Source organism: Rattus norvegicus, chromosome 10 (assembly GCF_036323735.1).
Source record: "Rattus norvegicus strain BN/NHsdMcwi chromosome 10, GRCr8, whole genome shotgun sequence".
NCBI lineage: Eukaryota > Metazoa > Chordata > Mammalia > Rodentia > Muridae > Rattus > Rattus norvegicus.
Window position 1 is genome coordinate 15112009 of NC_086028.1, and position 17213 is coordinate 15129221.

At 49.1% G+C, this 17213-nt stretch overlaps 1 protein-coding gene across 5 annotated transcripts in view; it reads left to right on the plus strand.

Moving 5' to 3' along the window:
* Lmf1 (lipase maturation factor 1) overlaps window positions 1-17213 on the plus strand; it is a 94234-nt gene that overhangs the window by 17577 nt on the left and 59444 nt on the right. For 4 of the 5 annotated variants that reach the window (XR_010055201.1, XR_010055202.1, XM_063269313.1 and 1 more), the window contains exon 2: window positions 4318-4627. Coding sequence is in view for 1 of the 5 variants with exons in the window: in NM_001427222.1 (NP_001414151.1) it covers window positions 4318-4627; window positions 7422-7432 (321 nt within the window). In the remaining 4 variants the exon portion in view is untranslated. Of the gene's footprint in view, window positions 1-4317; window positions 4628-7421; window positions 7433-17213 lie in introns of all 5 variants that reach the window. The other variant, NM_001427222.1, reaches the window with a different exon arrangement.

A 17213-nucleotide genomic window follows, 5' to 3' on the forward strand; every position in this document is an offset into this window, starting at 1 on the left:
GTTTCTGGTTATTATAAATAAGGCTGCTGTGAACATAATGGAGCATGTGTCTTTGTTGTATGTTGGAGGATCTTTTGGGGATATGCACAGGAATGGTATAGCTGGGTCCTCAGGTAGTATGTCCAATTTTCTGAGGAACCTCCAGACTGATTTTCAGAGTGGTTGTACCAGCTTTCAATCCCACCAACAATGGAGGAGTGTTCCTCTTTCTCCACATCCTCGCCAGCATCTGCTGTCACCTGGGTTTTTTATCTTAGCCATTCTGACTGTCGTGAGGTGGAATCTCAGGGTTGTTTTAATTTGCATTTCCTTGATGACTAAGCATGTTGAACATTTCTTTAGGTGTTTCTCAGCCATTAGATACTCCTCAGTTAAGAATTCTTTGTTTAGCGCTGTACCCCATTTTTAATAGGCTTATTTGATTCCCTGGAGTCTAAATTCTTGAGTTCTTTGTATATTTTGGATATTAGCTCTTGATTGGATGTAGGATTGATAAAGATCTTTTCCCAAACTGTTGGTTGCCATTTTGTCCTAATAACAGTGTCCTTTGCCTTACAGAAGAAGCTTTGCAATTTTATGAAGTCCTATTTGTCGATTCTTGATCTTAAAGCATAAGCCATTGGTGTTTTGTTAAGGAAATTTTCCCCAGTGCCCATGTGTTCGAGACTCTTCTACACTTTCTCTTCTATTAGTCTGAGTGTATCTGGTTTGATGTGGAGGTCCTTGATCCACTTGGACTTGAGCTTTGTACAGGGTGATAAGCATGGATCGATCTGCATTCTTCTACATGCTGACCTCCAGTTGAACCAGCACCATTTGTTGAAAACACTATTTTTTTTCCCACTGTATGGTTTTAGCTCCTTTGTCAAAGATCAAGTGACCATAGGTGTGTGGGTTCATTCCTGGGTCTTCAATTCTACTCCACTGATCTACCTGTCTGTGTCTGTACCAATACCATACAGTTTTTATCACTATTGCTCTATAATACTGCTTGAGGTCAGGGATGGTGATTCCCCCAGAAGTTCTTTTATTGTTGAGTATAGTTTTCACTATGCTGGGTTTTTTGTTATTCAAAATGAATTTGCAAACTGTTCTTTGTAATTTTATGAAGAATTGAGTTGGAATTTTGATGGGGATTACATTGAATCTGTAGATTGCTTTTGGTAAAATGGCCATTTTTACAATATTAATCCTGCCAATCCATGAGCATGGGAGATCTTTCCATCTTCTGAGATCTTTTTCAATTTCTTTCTTCAGAGACTTGAAGTTCTTGTCGTACAGATCTTTCACTTGCTTGGTTAAAGTCACACCAAGATATTTTATATTATTTGGGACTATTATGAAGTGTGTCGTTTCCCTAATTTCTTTCTCAGCCTGTTTATTCTTTCAGTAGAAGACTACTGATTTGTTGAGTTAATTTTATATCCAGCCACCTTGCTGAAGTTGTTTATCAGGTTTAGGAGTTCTCTAGTGGGTTATCTTTTAATGGATGGCACCATCATAGCAATAGCAAGCAGATTCTTGTGGAACAAGGAGCTAGGGATTGATGGAGTGTGGCTAGCCAATAAATAGACCTTCCACTAGAGTGATAGAGTGATAGAGTCAAGGACCAAGGCAGCTCTTATAAGGACAACATTTAATTGGGGCTGGCTTACAGGTTCAGAGGTTCATCAGTCCAGTATAAAAGGCAGGAGCATTCAATCTAGCGTCCAGGCAGGCCTGGTGCAGGAGGAGCTGAGAGTTCTGCATCTTGATCTGAAGGTCGCTAGGAGAAGACTGGCTCCCAGGCAGCTAGGATAAGGGTCTTGAAGCTCACACCCACAGCGACGACACACCTCCTCCAACAAGGTCACACCTCCAAAGAGTGCCACTCCCTGGGTGGCATTCAAACTGCCACATCTTGATTGGTGTCTATTTGTATAGTGAGCCCTAGAGATGGTCAACCTGAATGCCACAACTCTGTTCCTCTTCTGATTACACCGCTCCTCTGTTTCCTTACCCTTCCTATGTGCTGTCAGGATCTACAGACAAACCTCTTCTGTGATTGTCGACTGGTTTCAATGGCAAGTGCAGCTCTTCCAGCGCATGGTCATGGCTTAGCTCCCCACACGTCCACACACTTCTTCCTTTCTCCTGTGTTTTGTAGTTTTCCACAGACGGAGCCACTGCGCATCTGTTAGATTTTTACTTGCGCTATTTCCAGGTGCTTTTGTGCTTTCTTTCTTTCTTTCTTTCTTTTCTTTTTTTTTTTTGGTTCTTTTTTTTCGGAGCTGGGGACCGAACCCAGGGCCTTGCGCTTCCTAGGCAAGCGCTCTACCACTGAGCTAAATCCCCAACCCCTGTGCTTTCTTTCTTGAGACAGGGTTTCTCCGTGTAGCTCTGGCTGCCCTGGAACTCATTATGTAGAGCAGGCTGGCCTTGAACTCACAGAGACCTGCCTGTCACTGCCTTCCTAGTGTGGGGTTTAAAGCTGTGCACCACCCCTGCCTGGCTCTTTTTTTCTTTTTCAAACTTAGATGACGATGTTCGACCTTGTGATTCATCCCATGATCTTGATAAAGTCACCTTTAGTACTGAAGGTTGCCATTTTTGTCTTGGGATTATCCGTATCGACCATCTCTTGCCAATGAAGCCACTTCTTCCCCATCTGTGTGCCTTTCATTTCTCTCCTCGCACCTTTTCCCTTTCTTTATCCTACCCCTGTCCCACTGCACTAGGCACACATAGCATGGGCACCCTGAAGAAGTGGAAGTGTCCTGTAAAAGGGAAGATCCTAGAAATGAACTCTGAACTTGGGCTGTTGCAACCTCCTGGGTAGCACAGGCTGCTGGACCTGGGGACAGTGCTGTTGTTGGAGCCAAGTCACGAGGACATTTGTGATGGCTAATGCCAAGTGCTCACACATACCCAGGCTCACATAAGCAATGCCAGCTTGCTCGCATAGACATCATGTGAGAGCAGACATAGTCCATGTATGTACACACGACGTGCTTTCTCCAGGCTGGGTTCTGGAAGCCCTGAGGGCTCTGAGCAAGTGTAAACTGCTCTGTGTGTCTTAGGCACCTCGTGAGTTACTCTCCTGTTGCTGTGATGAAGCACCACAGCCGAGGCGAGTTCTTACAGGAGGAAAGATTGTTTGGGTTACAGCTCCAGAAGGATAAGAGTCCACTGGGGGTGGGGGGAGTGGATGTTGGCACAGGACAGGACAGGCATGGGGAGGCACAGGACAGGCGTGGGGGAGGCACAGGACAGGCATGGCAGCACAGGACAGGCATGGCAACAAGAGTAAGAGGAATGAGCTGGGAATGGCGTGAGACATTTAATCTCAGAGTCGGTCCCCAGTGACATGCTTTCTCTGACAAGGCTGTGCCACCTAGTCCTCCCTAAATACCACCAACAACTGGGAAAGAACAAGGGCTCAGATACCCGAGACTATGGGGACATTTCTCATTCAAGCCACAAAGGTGCCAAATCGTGCGTGCTGCCTCAGTGAAAACCATGTCTGGCCCATGAGAGCCTTGCCTGCTTGGATCCTCTTATGTCCACGGGGATGTTGCCTATCTGTGTCCTGTCCTGGTTAGTGTTTATTGTCAGCTTGACTTAACCTAGAATCACCTGGAAAGAAGGAAGCTCGGATGAAGAATTACCCCTTTAGACTGAGCTGTGGGCATGTCTGTGGGACATCGATGACAATGATTGCTAGTTGGGGTAGGAGGGCCCAGCCCATTGTGGGCGGTGCCATCCCCAGGCAAGCCCACCATGGGTGGCATCATCCTTAGGCAGGTAGTCCTGGGCTCAGTATGAACCAGAGAACAAGCTGTAAGAAGCATTGCTTCAGTGTTTCTGCGTAAGCTCCTGTTCTGACTTCCCTCTATGATGGGCTGTGACCTGGAAGTGTAAGCTCTGAAACAAGCCACTCTGCCCTTAAGTTGCTTTTTAAGTTACCTAAGCCACGGTGTTCATCACAGCAACAGAAGGCGAACTGGAACATGTTATGTCCGTGTAGCCATTTCCTCATGTGCCCTTATGACCATAGGGACATTACCTCTTCATATCCTGCTAACCCAAGGGCCTCCTCTCCTGTACCCATGGAGGCCTATTCTTGCCTGCGTCCCCTTGTGTCTGTGGAAGTAGATCTTATTCATGTCCACTTGTGTCCATGGGGGCCCATTCATGTCCACTTGTATCACCTGTCCTCCTGTCACCCAGCCACTAACATCTCCTTTTCCCACAGGACCCAGTTCCTACTTGCATCCCTGAGTCGATGGAGGTATGGTCTGTCCCTACTCACAACTCCTGCATTTGTATGTCTTCCAGTTGTGGCCTTCTTGGTGGCATTCAATCAGAACAAGGCCCTCATCGGTGACCGGGGCCTGCTGCCCTGCAGACTGTACCTGAAGAATGTCCAGCAGTATTTCCACGGCAGCACTGGCTGGAGTCCCTGGACCTATACTCCAACCATTATGTGGCTGTTGGATTGGTCAGACATGAACTTCAACCTGGACCTCCTTGCTCTTCTTGGGCTAGGCCTGTCCTCCTTTGTCCTGGTGACCGGCTGTGCCAACATGATACTCATGGCTGCCCTCTGGGCCCTCTACATGTCCCTGGTCAACGTAGGGCAGATCTGGTAAGTAGAGCCTGTCCCCTAGCCTGTTGGACATATACCTACCTCCTGGCCACTGAAGTGCCTCAGTGAGCTTATTGGGGGGTGGGGGAACCAAGTGCTTAGGCTTGACAGAGGCTGCTGTTAGCATTCAGCCAAACTCTGGCCTTTCTCTTTGGGGATGAAATGTGTGGTTGAACTTAGAGATCTGTGTCCTCTTGAGAATATGCTGCCAGCCTGCTTGAGCTATGACTTTTGAGAAGATGGAGACAGAGATCGTTGGGCAGCTAGTGGGAACACTGAGGTCTGAAGGACTTGACTTTGAAACATCACACTTCTACCCTTACCAAAAAGAGTCTTTGTAGTGTATGCTAGACATGACACTGGGCCACGGCTCAAAGCTTGCCCTGATGGGACCCTGTAGGACTAGAGGAGGTGTTGGAGTTTATAGGATCGCCAAGGCCAGGGAGTTTATGGACCACAGGAAGGTGTGTTGGAGAAATCTGTGGGTGTGGCAATCAATATCAGTGTGTACACGTGGGAAGTAGGCGAGGGGGTTGGTACCTGTATTGATTGTTTTTCTCCTTGCTGTAACAAAATTCCTCACAAAAGCGACTAAGAAAGTGTGTGTGTGTGCGTGTGTGTGTGTGTGTGCGTGTGTGTTGGGGTTACAAACACATACATCCAGGTCCTAGGGATTCAAACTTGAATCCTCGTGCTTGCAGAACAAGTGTTCTCACCCACTGAGCCGTCTCTCCAGCCCCACCCATGAGCCCTTCCCCATTCTCTGTTCAGAGACTGCTACTCATTGGAGAACTCGCACAATATATTTCTGCGGTTAGCTATGAGTAGGGGCTAGTAAGTGTTCTGTTCACTTAAATATCTCCTCTATGGACATATAGTACCATGTTCAAAGGATGTATTCACTGCCTCTAGCATCTGTGGTTAAAAAAAAAAAGCCTCAAGCATTATTGTTTTATCTGAGAACAGCATGTACCTCTGGCAGGCAGGGATCACTTGACACAGTTTCAGAACCAGCAGGCTGTCAGCCCGCTCAGTGAGTCCAGACCCCATGGTAGATCTCAGGCCTTTACCTTTCATTAGCACACATTGTATTCAGTTTTTCTTCTTCATGGAGGTGCAGTTCATATATTGTAAAATCTATTTAACATGTATGAGTCAAGCTGAGTGTGGTGGCACGTGCCTTTAATCCCACCACTCAGGTGAGGCAGGAAGACCAACCGCAAGTTCAAAACAAGCCTGGGCTACACAGTGAGTTGCAGGACAGCCAAGACTCTGTCTCAAAATGGAATAGGACCAACCAAAAATAAACTTTAAAAGTCAGTGGTTTCATGTATTCAGGGTCCAAAAACCCTTGTCATAAAGTTTAAACCATCCTCATCACAAGAGAACCCCTTATCAAGCCCATCAACTGCTCCTCCAACCACCCCTGGTGACCAATAACTGCTTTTGGCCTGTGGCTTTACGTTTGCACCCATGGTGCTTATATGCCCTAGTGTCTACTGGGATCCATATCCCTTAGTATTGTGACTCTGTGTCTGGCTTCACCCCAGCATGGTGTTCTAGGGCCCATCATGTGTAGTGTGTGTCAGCATGTCTTTCTTTCACAGTATAGTAGGTGTGCATGTTTGGTACTTGGATGGCATTAGGAGTGGGGACACTGGAGGTGCAGCTCAGTGACAGAGCACTTGCCTGGTGACTATTTTATTGCTAATAGTTATTGTTCTGTGGCTATGAAGAGACACCGTGACCAAGGCAAGCATTTCATTGAGGCCTTGCAGTTTCAGACGCTTACCGCATTATCATCATGCAAGCAAAGGCAGGCAGGCACTAGAGCAGTAGCTGAGAGCTATATTCTGATTGGTAGGAGAGAAAGAGAGGGAGAGGGAGAGGGAGGGAGGGAGGGAGGGAGGGAGGGAGGGAGAGAGAGAGAGAGAGAGAGAGAGAGAGAGAGAGAGAGAGCGAGCCTGACCTGGCATGGGTTTTGAAACCTCAAAGCTCACTCCCAGTGGCCCCATTGACACAATTGCTCCAGCAAGACCACCCCCCTTTTCCTTCCTTCCTTCCTTCCTTCCTTCCTTCCTTCCTTCCTTTCTTCCTTCCTTCCTTCTTTCTTTCTCTTTTTGTTGTTGTTGTTAGGTGAGACAGGGTTTCTCTGTGTAGCTCTGGCTGTTCTAGAAATTATGGCCTTGAACTCAGAGATTCACCTGTCTCTGCCTCCCAAGTGCTGGGATTAAGTCATGCACCACTACGCCCAGTTTAACACCTCCTAATTCTTACAATCCTTTCCAATATTGCCACCCCCGATGATGAAGCATTCAAATACATGAGACTTCAGGGGCCCTTCTCATTCAAACCAGCACACCCAGCAGCACGGTCTAGCTCAATGGGTCCCAGCACAGGGCTCTAGGCATCTTCCCACTGTGACTTCAAAGTAAAAGACACTGGGGCAGCACAGCCCACTGCATTCCTCTAACATAGCCCCTCTTCTGGTGATCTACGTCAAGATACCCAGACACCCTGAACTTCAGACCCTGGAGGATAGCGTTTGCAGGGGCAGCCAGTTAGAATCTTGCATCTGATCACTCTACAGTGTCTTCTGCTGGCCTGTAGGCCCTGTCTCCCCCAGCTTTGCCTACTCAGTGGCTGGCAGCTGATCCTCCTGGAGTCAGGTCCTCCTCTGCCCCACACTGCCCCAAGCTCACAAGTGGGTTTTGCTCAGCGGGTAAGCACAATGGTTTAACATATAAAACCAAGCCGACATCTTACTGTTCTTCCTTTTTTGTGTGTGTTTCAGGTATTCTTTTGGTAAGTGACAATCATGCAGAAAAAACCTCTGTGAGGGCTTGCCCTGTGTGTTGGGGTATGTATCTCCGTGCATTTCGGCTATGGGGGCTTCTCTTATGTTTAAATACCTACTGATGGCTCACTCTCCAGGGTATGGGCATGGCTGGCAGGCTGGCGGGTCCCAAGTTGTGGTCTCTGGTGGGCTGTGACTGGGGGCTCCCAGGGGAGGCACTGGGGCGCCTTTAGCAACTGCACTGCATAATAATGGAGTTGCTAGGCTTGAGAGATGGTTCAGACGTCAAGTGCACTTAGTGCTTTTGTAGAGGAAACCAGGCTAGGTTCCAAGCACCCACACAGAGGCTAACAACCACTTGTACCTCCAGTTCCAAGGGGATCCAGTGTCTTCTTCCAGCCTCAGCAGGAACTGCCTGTGTGTGTGGTGCATAGACATGCATACAAGGAAAGCACACATGCACATAACAAAAAAAAAATAAGTCTTGAGAAAAAGGTGGTTGGTGTGAGCACACACCTTTAGTCCCAGCACTCGGGAGGCAGAGGCAGGCAGAGCTCTGTGAGTTCAAGGCCAGCCTGGTCTCCATAGTAAATTCCAGATCAGCCAAGGCTTCATGGTGAGACCCTGCCTCAAAAACTAAAATAGAGTAGTGGTTACCCCCGAGGGCAGGGTCGGTGTGGCTGGTGAGGACATAGTAGTCCTGTGTGCCTTTCAGGATGTGAATGAAGCAGGATGTGCATGTGTACTTGTTGCTTCTATCAACATCCCCCAGAGAACCCTGTCTTCTCCAGTGCTTCAGGGAACTTCGGGGGATAATGGTAGCTATTTATTACGAGGTGATGAGTAGAGAAGGCATTCAGGAAAAGTACAGGAGGCCCCTCCCCAGTTTGTGTCTACTGAGAGTCTGTGGCCAATGAGAGCTGCGTGGAGGTGTGCTCATAGGAAAGGGCAGGCAGTGTAGAGGGCACTGCCCAGGGCTCTGTGCTGATCAGAGAAGCATTTGGATGTTCCCAGCCCATACCAGTTGACAGTTACTGGAGTGTGGTCGAAGGCAGCTAGCCCCCAAGTGGCCAGGAAGCTGAGAACCTAGGGACTTAGGTGTCTGTAAGTTGGCCCAACTCTAGAATCCTGCAATAAAAGTCAAGGACACTTTGTAAGGGGAGAGGGAGGGGATGGGGGAAGGTGTCTTTAGTGACCTGCAGTTCTACCCAAGGACTTCACAGGAGGCACCGTGACCCCACTGCAGCTTCCCCATGCTGTGCATGTATCTGGGCCACACCCTGCCTATCCTGTGTGGCTTCAGCTGTGAGGCCTGAGTCCCAAGTCACTGTCTGGCCTGTGTTCAAACTGAGTGTTGCCTGCAGTGCTGGAAAAGGAGATCCATTGGCAAACATGAGGCCATCAGTCTGCTGCCACCGTAAATGTTTCCCTCATTTCAGTTCCCATTGTAAATGTTTCCCTCATTTTCAGTTCTCACTGTAAATGTTTTTCCTCCTTTTTTAGTTCTCACTATAAATGTTTCCCCTCAGTTTTTAGTTCACACTATAAATGTTTCCCCTCAATTTTAATTCCCACTGTAAATGCTTTTTAGTTCCCTGAATAGACGAATACCTGCGTATCTGCAAAAACGTTCAGCTGTGCTGACAGAGCCTTTCCCACACAGCTGAGAGCAGGGTCACTGTGACTGGTCAGGACACAATAGTCCAGGATGTTCGTATCTGCTTCTTATTTCTGTATCAGAGTCCCCCAGAGAACCTCGTGTTCTGCAGTGCTTCAGGGGACAAACCCTCTTTTCTTAGTGAACATTGCTTATCTGAAATTGCAACAAGATTATTTTTTTGTCTGGTTATGAATATGGAAACCTTGAGGCTCTGACTCCTGTATCTGGACAGGATCCCTGCTCGTTGGTGCAGAGGATTCCAGCAGTTACTGGTAAAATCAAGTCTGAGGCACTCTGGGTGCTCACTGCCAGCACTCTAGAGCTGTGGCTGTGTCACGGGAGAGCTGTGTCACTCTAGAGCTGTGGCTGTGTCACGGGACAGGCACGATGAGAAGTAACAGGTGTTCCACACATCTTCAGACCTGTGCTTGACACTGGCTGCCCCATTTTGGGATCTGGGCAGTGGAGTATCCCCAGGGCTAAGCACATAGCAGGGGAGGGGGTGAGATACAGAAGACCTCCAGGTGGTAGCCTCAGGAACTTAGAGGAAAACCACTGCCTAGTCACCTTCTGTCTGTGTCCTTGACTACTGACACTCACAGGCGCCACCTTACCTGGTGGTACAGTGACCTGGAAGCTTATAGTGTTGCTGTATCTTGCCTTCCATCTTCTCTCTTGCAGTCCCAGAGAACAAAGGCCCATCTGGGTAGACAGCATAAGGTGGGCAGCAGATGCACCAGGGGAAAACTTTTCTAGAAGGGCTGGAGTGAGCTGCAGCCGGGAGGTAGTGGTGGCCCATGCCTTTGATCCCAGCTCTCGAGAGGCAGAGGCAGGTGGATCTCTGTGAGTTCAAGGTTGGCCTGGTCTACAGAGTGAGTTCCAGGACAGCCAGGGCTACACAGAGAAACCTTGTCTCGACAACCCCCCCCCCCCCCGCCTCCCAAAAACAGAGAAAAAAAGAAAACACTGGCTGCTCTTCTACAGTACCTGTGTTCAATTCTCAGCACCCTCTGGGGGCTCACAAGTCCAGTTTCAAAGGATCCAGTGCCCTCTTCTGGCCTCTGTGGGCACTGCACACACATGGTGCACAGACATGCAGGCAACACACCTATGTGCATAAAGTTATGAAGAATTTTCTGGAGGTTTCTCTTCTCTGGCCCTGAGTTGCTGCCCACAGAAGCCGGAGATCTCCCAGTGAGCACCGCCTGTCATCCTGGCTGTGTGATCTTGATCATATCAGTCATCCATGGAGGCTTCTGTGAACTAAGAGCCAAAATATGGAACTGCTTGCTGATGTCTCTGTGGGGCTTTATCCCCCAAATAGTGATTTGAAGTGCACTGAACTTCCAGAGCCTCATGTGCAGTGTGGCCGCTGCTCACCATGTGTATTATGTCTGTATCGTATTTACGTGTTTATCCATTTTGAGATAGAAGTCTTACTTATCCACCCCATACTGTTTTCAAACTCCGTATCCTCCTGTTTCAGCCTCCCAAATGCCATATACAGGCATACACCACCATTCCGGCTTAACGTGAATTTGTTATATTAGTTAAAACTGAATCAATCCGAAGGCCCATCAGTTAATACCATAGTCCCACCAGCCATCATTGGAGCACTGGGAAGCTCTGAGATGCTGAAAGGTGTGAGCTCTGGAAGGGTCTTTGGACAGGGCCTATTGAAGACACCCTCCGTTTAACTAGCAAAGGGTTTTGGTCACCTCTTTTCTTGGGCAAGGAGGAGCAGTCCCCTTTCAGCCAGTGATGTGGGGGCCTGGCTTCTTCTGTGCACATCGCCACTGTCAGTGAAGGGTTCTGGGTAAGGAGTCCAGACAGTGAGGTCTCATTTCAAGTGCCTTCCTTCATCTCAGACAATCACAGTTCCCCAACATACTTAAGATTTTTTATTAGTAAATTTTCGCTGTCTCTTTAAGAGGTCCCCTTTAACTGTGGCAGCTTCTGGTTCTTCTCCATAACCTGCCATTATCGCAGTACTGTACCCCCATTTCTAGGGGAGATGCAGTTGCTGAGTGGGCTGGGGGTGTGTGCTGGCCCTGTTCTTTGGGTCCCAGGGAGCCCGAGGCATTGATTGTGCACTCTGTCGTCTTTGCTGCATTCAACTTGCCTTGGCAAATGCAACTCAGAGACTTGGTTGGAAAAGAATTACTCCTGTGGCCGGTGGGTGCTGGAAACTCCTGTCCCAGAGGAACTGTGCTTCCTGAAGTTCCGTCACCCAATTTTCTAGAACTCCAATAGCCTGCCAGGCTGAGCCGAAGGGCTTTAGGTCTCCTGAAGGACGGGGCAGTTCCTGGCAGGCACCGTCCCAGTACACTCAGTACATGGTGTGACTGCTGTTGCCAGTCTGATGACTGCTCCCCCAGCTCAGCCACTCTCCCTGGTGTGCCACTGTCCCTAGCATAGCCAGTCTCTGGTATGGCCACTGTCTACGCTGGGCTCCAGGCCATGCCAAGCTCTGTGTGCATTGTGAAAGGGTTTAGAGAGGGAACTGCGACCTTGTCTCTGGGGCTTGAGTCCTATGACCCCATATGCAAGGTTTCCTCAGACTTGTTCCGAGACTGACTCCTTCTAGGTGTGGCCTGTGGGGGACCGTGAGCAGCAGGATGACTGCTCTGGCTCCAAGGGCTATGGTGGGGAAAGGGCTTGTGAGCATCATGCTTTAGGAGCGGCCTGCTGACAGGACTGGGGAGGGCCTGGGAGAAAACAGCACGATAGACTCCAGCCAAGTAGCACAGCCTCCTCCAGCTAGGCTCCTGGGTGATAGATACCGTAAGGTCCTCAAGGTCCAGATAGGCAGTCAGGAAATGCAGCACGCTCCGGAAGCCTCTGGAGTGTTTTAGACCACAAAACCCTTTTGTATGTTCTTTAACTGTGGTGAATGGGGTGTGGGCCTTGCCTCCCAAGCAATGCTCAGACAGTGTAGGCCCCTGGGCATGTTGAGTTTTTCTGGAGAGGCCAGACTGTCTCTGATGATTGTAGAGAAGGGAGACCAGGCTGCTGTGTGAGAAGCCCTGTGTCTCGGGAATCCACAGGTTTGGGGTAACTAGAGGCCTTCGATGTCCCCTAGGTTCCCCCCACCACTCACCACAGCACGTATCTAATAGTCTAAGAATATCCCAGGTGTAAAGGCCCTAGGACTGTAGGACCCTGTGCCGTCTGTGTGTCAGTACAACATGGCCGGGATAAGAATTGGACACGTTAGCGTTTGAATGAGTCTGGGTTCCTTCATTTCGGGAAGAAGCTGTGCTAATAAGTGGTTAGTTTGTCCTGGGCCTTGTCAGCCAAGGACAGAAGTTCTGCTGTGTCCCCTTCCCCAGGCACAGTGTCCGGGCGCAGGGACCAAAAGAGGCATTTGGGCACCTGCCTTGGATTGTGCACAACCCATCAGCTATAAACACACAAGGAGTGTGAGGGCAGCTTTAAGGTGTGTCACCCAGGAAAGCATCAGGCCAGTGGGTAAGCCATAGGAGAGAGGCCAGGGGTCTGCAGGAAGCTGATGGGAGTATCAACAACCATGGTTCTTGTGCAGTCCCCAAGGGCCCAGGCCTCATTGCAGCACGGATGGCAAGAACAGCGCCCACAGACTATCCTGGATTCTGTTCTTTGCCATTCTGTTCTTTGCCACCATATCTTTTCCATAATCTTTCCAAGTGGACGAAGTGCTTAATGATTTGGGGCGCTTTGTTCATGCCCAGTGGAGAGCTCGGCCTCCTGTCAGACCGTCCTTGGCAGGCCCTGGGCCACATGGGATGTTTATACGGCCAGGACACTTGTGTTTCCCTTCATGGCAGCACCTCCTGCCAGCCGTTGTGAATTAAATGCTCCCCCTGACCCTTCACCCTTGCCGCTCTTAAATTCATGCTTTAAAAACAGCTTAATGAGGGGTTTACTGGCCCAATTGGAAGTTTTTATTAAGACCCATTAGTGAGGGAGCAGAGGCTGCCTGCAGGAAGTGATTAGCATGGTGGCCCGGCCCAGCAGGTTCCATGAAACTGTTTCCAGACCTGTAGCTGACACTGCAGCGGCCTGCGGGTTCTCTGCTGCAGTTTACAGTCCCTCGCTCCCCTCCCAGCCCCAGTGCTCAAGGAAAGGAGTCTCCTTAATTAAGTTTTCCTCACAGTCAGAGGCAGCCTCAGTGACCAGGCCAGCCTTAAGCTGCCACCAGCAAGCCAACCCTATGTCCCCTTCCTGGGGCTGTCTCTGTTGACTTAACCCCTTGGTGTGTCACTAGAGAGGAATAGCCTCACACACAGAGCTAGCTCACTTCTGGAAAATGTCTACTCAGGATGACAGCAGGCCCTCTTGTCCTAGTACCACGTCCCTGTCACATCCTTCCTGAGAGCCCAGAAAAACCTGGTCTCTGCATGTGAGGGCCGCTGTGCGGCATGTTGGCTGTAGACTGTCTCAGTCAACCATTTGGTAGGGGCCTAGGGTCAGTGTTTACCCAAATGGAGACATGAGATCATATTCTCAACCCCACCCCCAACCCCGTGTATCTCTCCCTTCCCTATCTTCCTTCCCCTTAATGCCCCCCCCCCACCGATTTAAATCTAATAAAAAAAAATCAGTAATTGACTCTGAAAGAGTGTTTCCATGTATGATGGTTCACGCCTTTAATCCTAGAAGACTGGAGTCTGAGGCACAAGGAATGCTGTTACCGCTTGCAGAGCAAGGCCCTGTCTCTAATTGCCTAGAGGGAAGCCCTGGCTTTGAGACTTGTCTGTAGTCGCCACACTGTGGAGGTGGAGCAGAGTTCAAGGTCACCTTGAGGCCAGCCTGGGCTTCTGGGTTTTCCTTCTTTCCTTGTTGATCACTCAGGGTTTTACCTAGCTTCCTCTTCCACTTCCACTTCCAAAACATGGTTCCCTTTAATGAACAGAGTTCTGAGACTTTGAAAGAGCTGTTTCGCTTGAGTCCTGAGGCTGCTGGGTGGGTTTTATCTTCCGGCTTGCTTTTTAGTTTTATTTTCCCTGGATTGTTTGGAATTGGGGTTGTGTCTGTTCCTGACTTTCCCATCGGGGTAGCAAGTCCCCGGTCACACTCAAGCCCAGCTGAGCCCAGTGGGCTTGGTCTCAGTCTCCTACAGTGAGGATCTGTCTGATTTCAAGTTTGTTCCTTCTGAAGCTGATTGGCCTCAGCCGCCATGCCGTCTGTCCATCCTGCTCTCTGGCACACCAGCCGGTCCCTCTCTCTCCAGCATCATGCCTTCTTTGCTCGTTTCTCCTCTGCTCCCCGTGAGCAGAACCGTCATAAACCCTTCTCTTGTGGTCCTGGAAGAACTGGCTTTACTTATCAGATTTTTAAGAGTTTAAATAAAAATATGTTTTATGATGCCGGGAACCTGAGGGGTTTGAGGGATGCCATGCAAGTGTCCCGCCCTTTGCCATGAACCAGCTCTGATAGGTGTCATCGGGAAGGGAAAAGGTTCATTGTCCAGTGTCTGGAGCTGACAGCTTAATCGGTGCACTGTCTGTCTCTTCTCTGATAGTAACAGCGCACACGCAGATGACCACTGCCCTCTAGCTGTGTCCCTGTTTTGTCCTGACGACTGTCACTGTCATTTCTGTGACCTTCAGCGCTGAAGCCACTTTGGACAGGTGCCATCTAAGGAGACGGGCAACAAGGCCGTGTGTAGGGAGTTATAAATTATCTTCTGCCTATCAGCTTCTGGGTTCCTTATACTCTGGCTGGACCATGACCTAAAAAGTATCCTTTTCATTGTTAAAAACAAAAGTTAGGCATGTGCATGGCCCACATGGCATTTTCTAAACAAGACTGCTGTGCTTCGATTACCTCTGTGCACCCCGGATCCTGGTCTCCAGGTAAATCCCCCATCTCCGCTAGCACTCAGTCTGGTATTTGCATCCAGGTTTTCCGTTTGTGGAGGTCAGAGGACAACTTTTTGGAGTAAATTCTTTGTTTCTTTCTATCTTTCTTTGTTTTTTTTTTTTTTGTTCCTTCCTTTCATTTCTTTCTTTCTGCCTTTATATGGTATCTTGGTTTCATTTCTGGTACTGTGATCAGATATACTGACCAAAGCAGCACAGTGGGGGAAATTCAGCTTACAGCTCCAAATTGTGATTCATCATTTCAGGAAGTCAGGGCAGGAGCTCAAGCAGCCGTCACATCATATCCACAATCAAGAACTGAGAGACTAAATGTATCTGTGCTGCCAATAGCTTTCATCTAACATTCTCTGCCCCCACCCCCAGAAGTTAGATTTATTTGTTTCTTCACAATTGGTGGAGAAAGTTCAGGGGCCCCAGCCTAGGGAATGGCGCCACCAACAATGGACAGGTTTTCCTTCATCAATGAAGCATCAAGATAATCCCCACAAATACGCCCACAGGCTGACTTATCTAGGCAATTCCTCGATTGAGGAGGCTCTTCCCACAGGTAACTCTAGGCTGTGGCAAGTTGATATTTAAAACTGCCCATCACCTATGTGTGCTGGGGATCCGATTCAGTTAGACAGTTCTCTAGAGTCACGTCACTCTTCCACATGGGTTCTGGGGGTTGAATTTAGATTGTTAGCCTTGCCCATCAATCACCTTTACCTACTGAACCATCTTGCCAGTCCCTGAATCCATATTTCTAATAAGGTGTGCACATGGGTCGCTCTTGGTGTGTCCCCTTTAGACTTTGCTTGTGTACCGCCTGTCACGAGTGACAAGGAACCCGCCCATGCCCTTCCTGCCATTCCCAACCTCTTACCATAACTATGTCACAGGTATCTTTTTTACACTTGATCTTAGCCCAAGGACCAAGAAGTGGTTCCAATATAATCATTACTGATTTACAATGCACACAATCTGTGCATTATTGTGCCTATGCAAATATTGTTGCCTTCTGGGCCAGATAGAGAGCTGCAACTATTTTGTCTGTTCAGTTTTGACTTTTTCCCGGCGTTGAGGATTGGTTCTTCTTTTGTGGTTTAGTTTTTCATCTCTGATCTTATCTCACCAGCCTATTCTAAATTCCCCAGTGGAACTGCTCAACCCTCTTGATATTTTTATTCTACAGAAAGAAAGCATGTTACACAATCTTTCCTTCTTTCTCCCCATACTGTGGAGGTTTCTCTTTACAGCTTCTCTGGTGCCAGTGGACTAGATGCAGTTTTAGACATTTGGGTTTGGAGATCGTGGGGCCGGTTTCTTTGACAGATTCCCCTTCCACTACTTGGTTTGTCCCTCCTGCATCCTGGAAACGCCTGCAATCCTCAGGAATTGGTGTCAGCATCAACAAGCACCTTCACCACCAAGACCTCCCCTCTCCAGACCTAGTGCAGTATTCTTTTTGAAGAGCCGTCTACCAGCCCTCCACACGCCCACACTCACAGGAGACACCTGAAAGTGTCTGGTCAGGGGGGGTCCTCATCTCTGCTCACCCCGGTTGCAACTCTTTGTCTGAGGCAGGGCAGGCCATCCCGATGCTCGTTGCCCATTAAGTCCCCCCCCCCCCCCCCGTGCAAGTGTGATGTCCTGGTCGCATCAGGCAGCTGAGAGGCTAGAGAAGTGCTTTGGTCTCTTCAGACACCATAGAGATTGCCAGCTGGCCAGGCACCTCCAGCACCTGGTGTGTGTCCTGTCCCCTGTGCTTCCTGGCTCCCCGGCTCCTTGGTAGCTGTGGACGAACACTGCCAGCAAGCCTGACGTTTGCCAGTGTGAGGAACAGGAAGAGACTCTGCTGGCTGCCCCAGCTAGTGTCCACATGCCAGTGTCCGCTGCAACTGCTTTGATGTTCTTGAAACAGAAACTCTTAAAGAGGAAACCGTGCTCCGTGCTGTCACAATGGCAGCTCTTTGTGTGCTCTTGTGGGAGGAGAGGGTCACTGATGTGGTTTGGCTACTGCTAATGGTTTCTAAGTGTGAGTAACAGGCCCCTTCAGGACAGTGCCCATCCTCTGGTCCGGCATACCACGTTTCTTTCCAGGTATGATCTCTACGTGTGCTACAGGTGTCGGCTGCCTCTTAGACATGCATCTCCATGGCTGGCAGGTTGTAGCAGGTTTTCTATTTGGTTCTTGCCATGATAGTCATCTCTAGGGCATTCATAGGCTGACTCTGAGGAGCCGGAGGTGAGGTGAGCTTTGTTCTTACTGCTGTTGCACGTTCC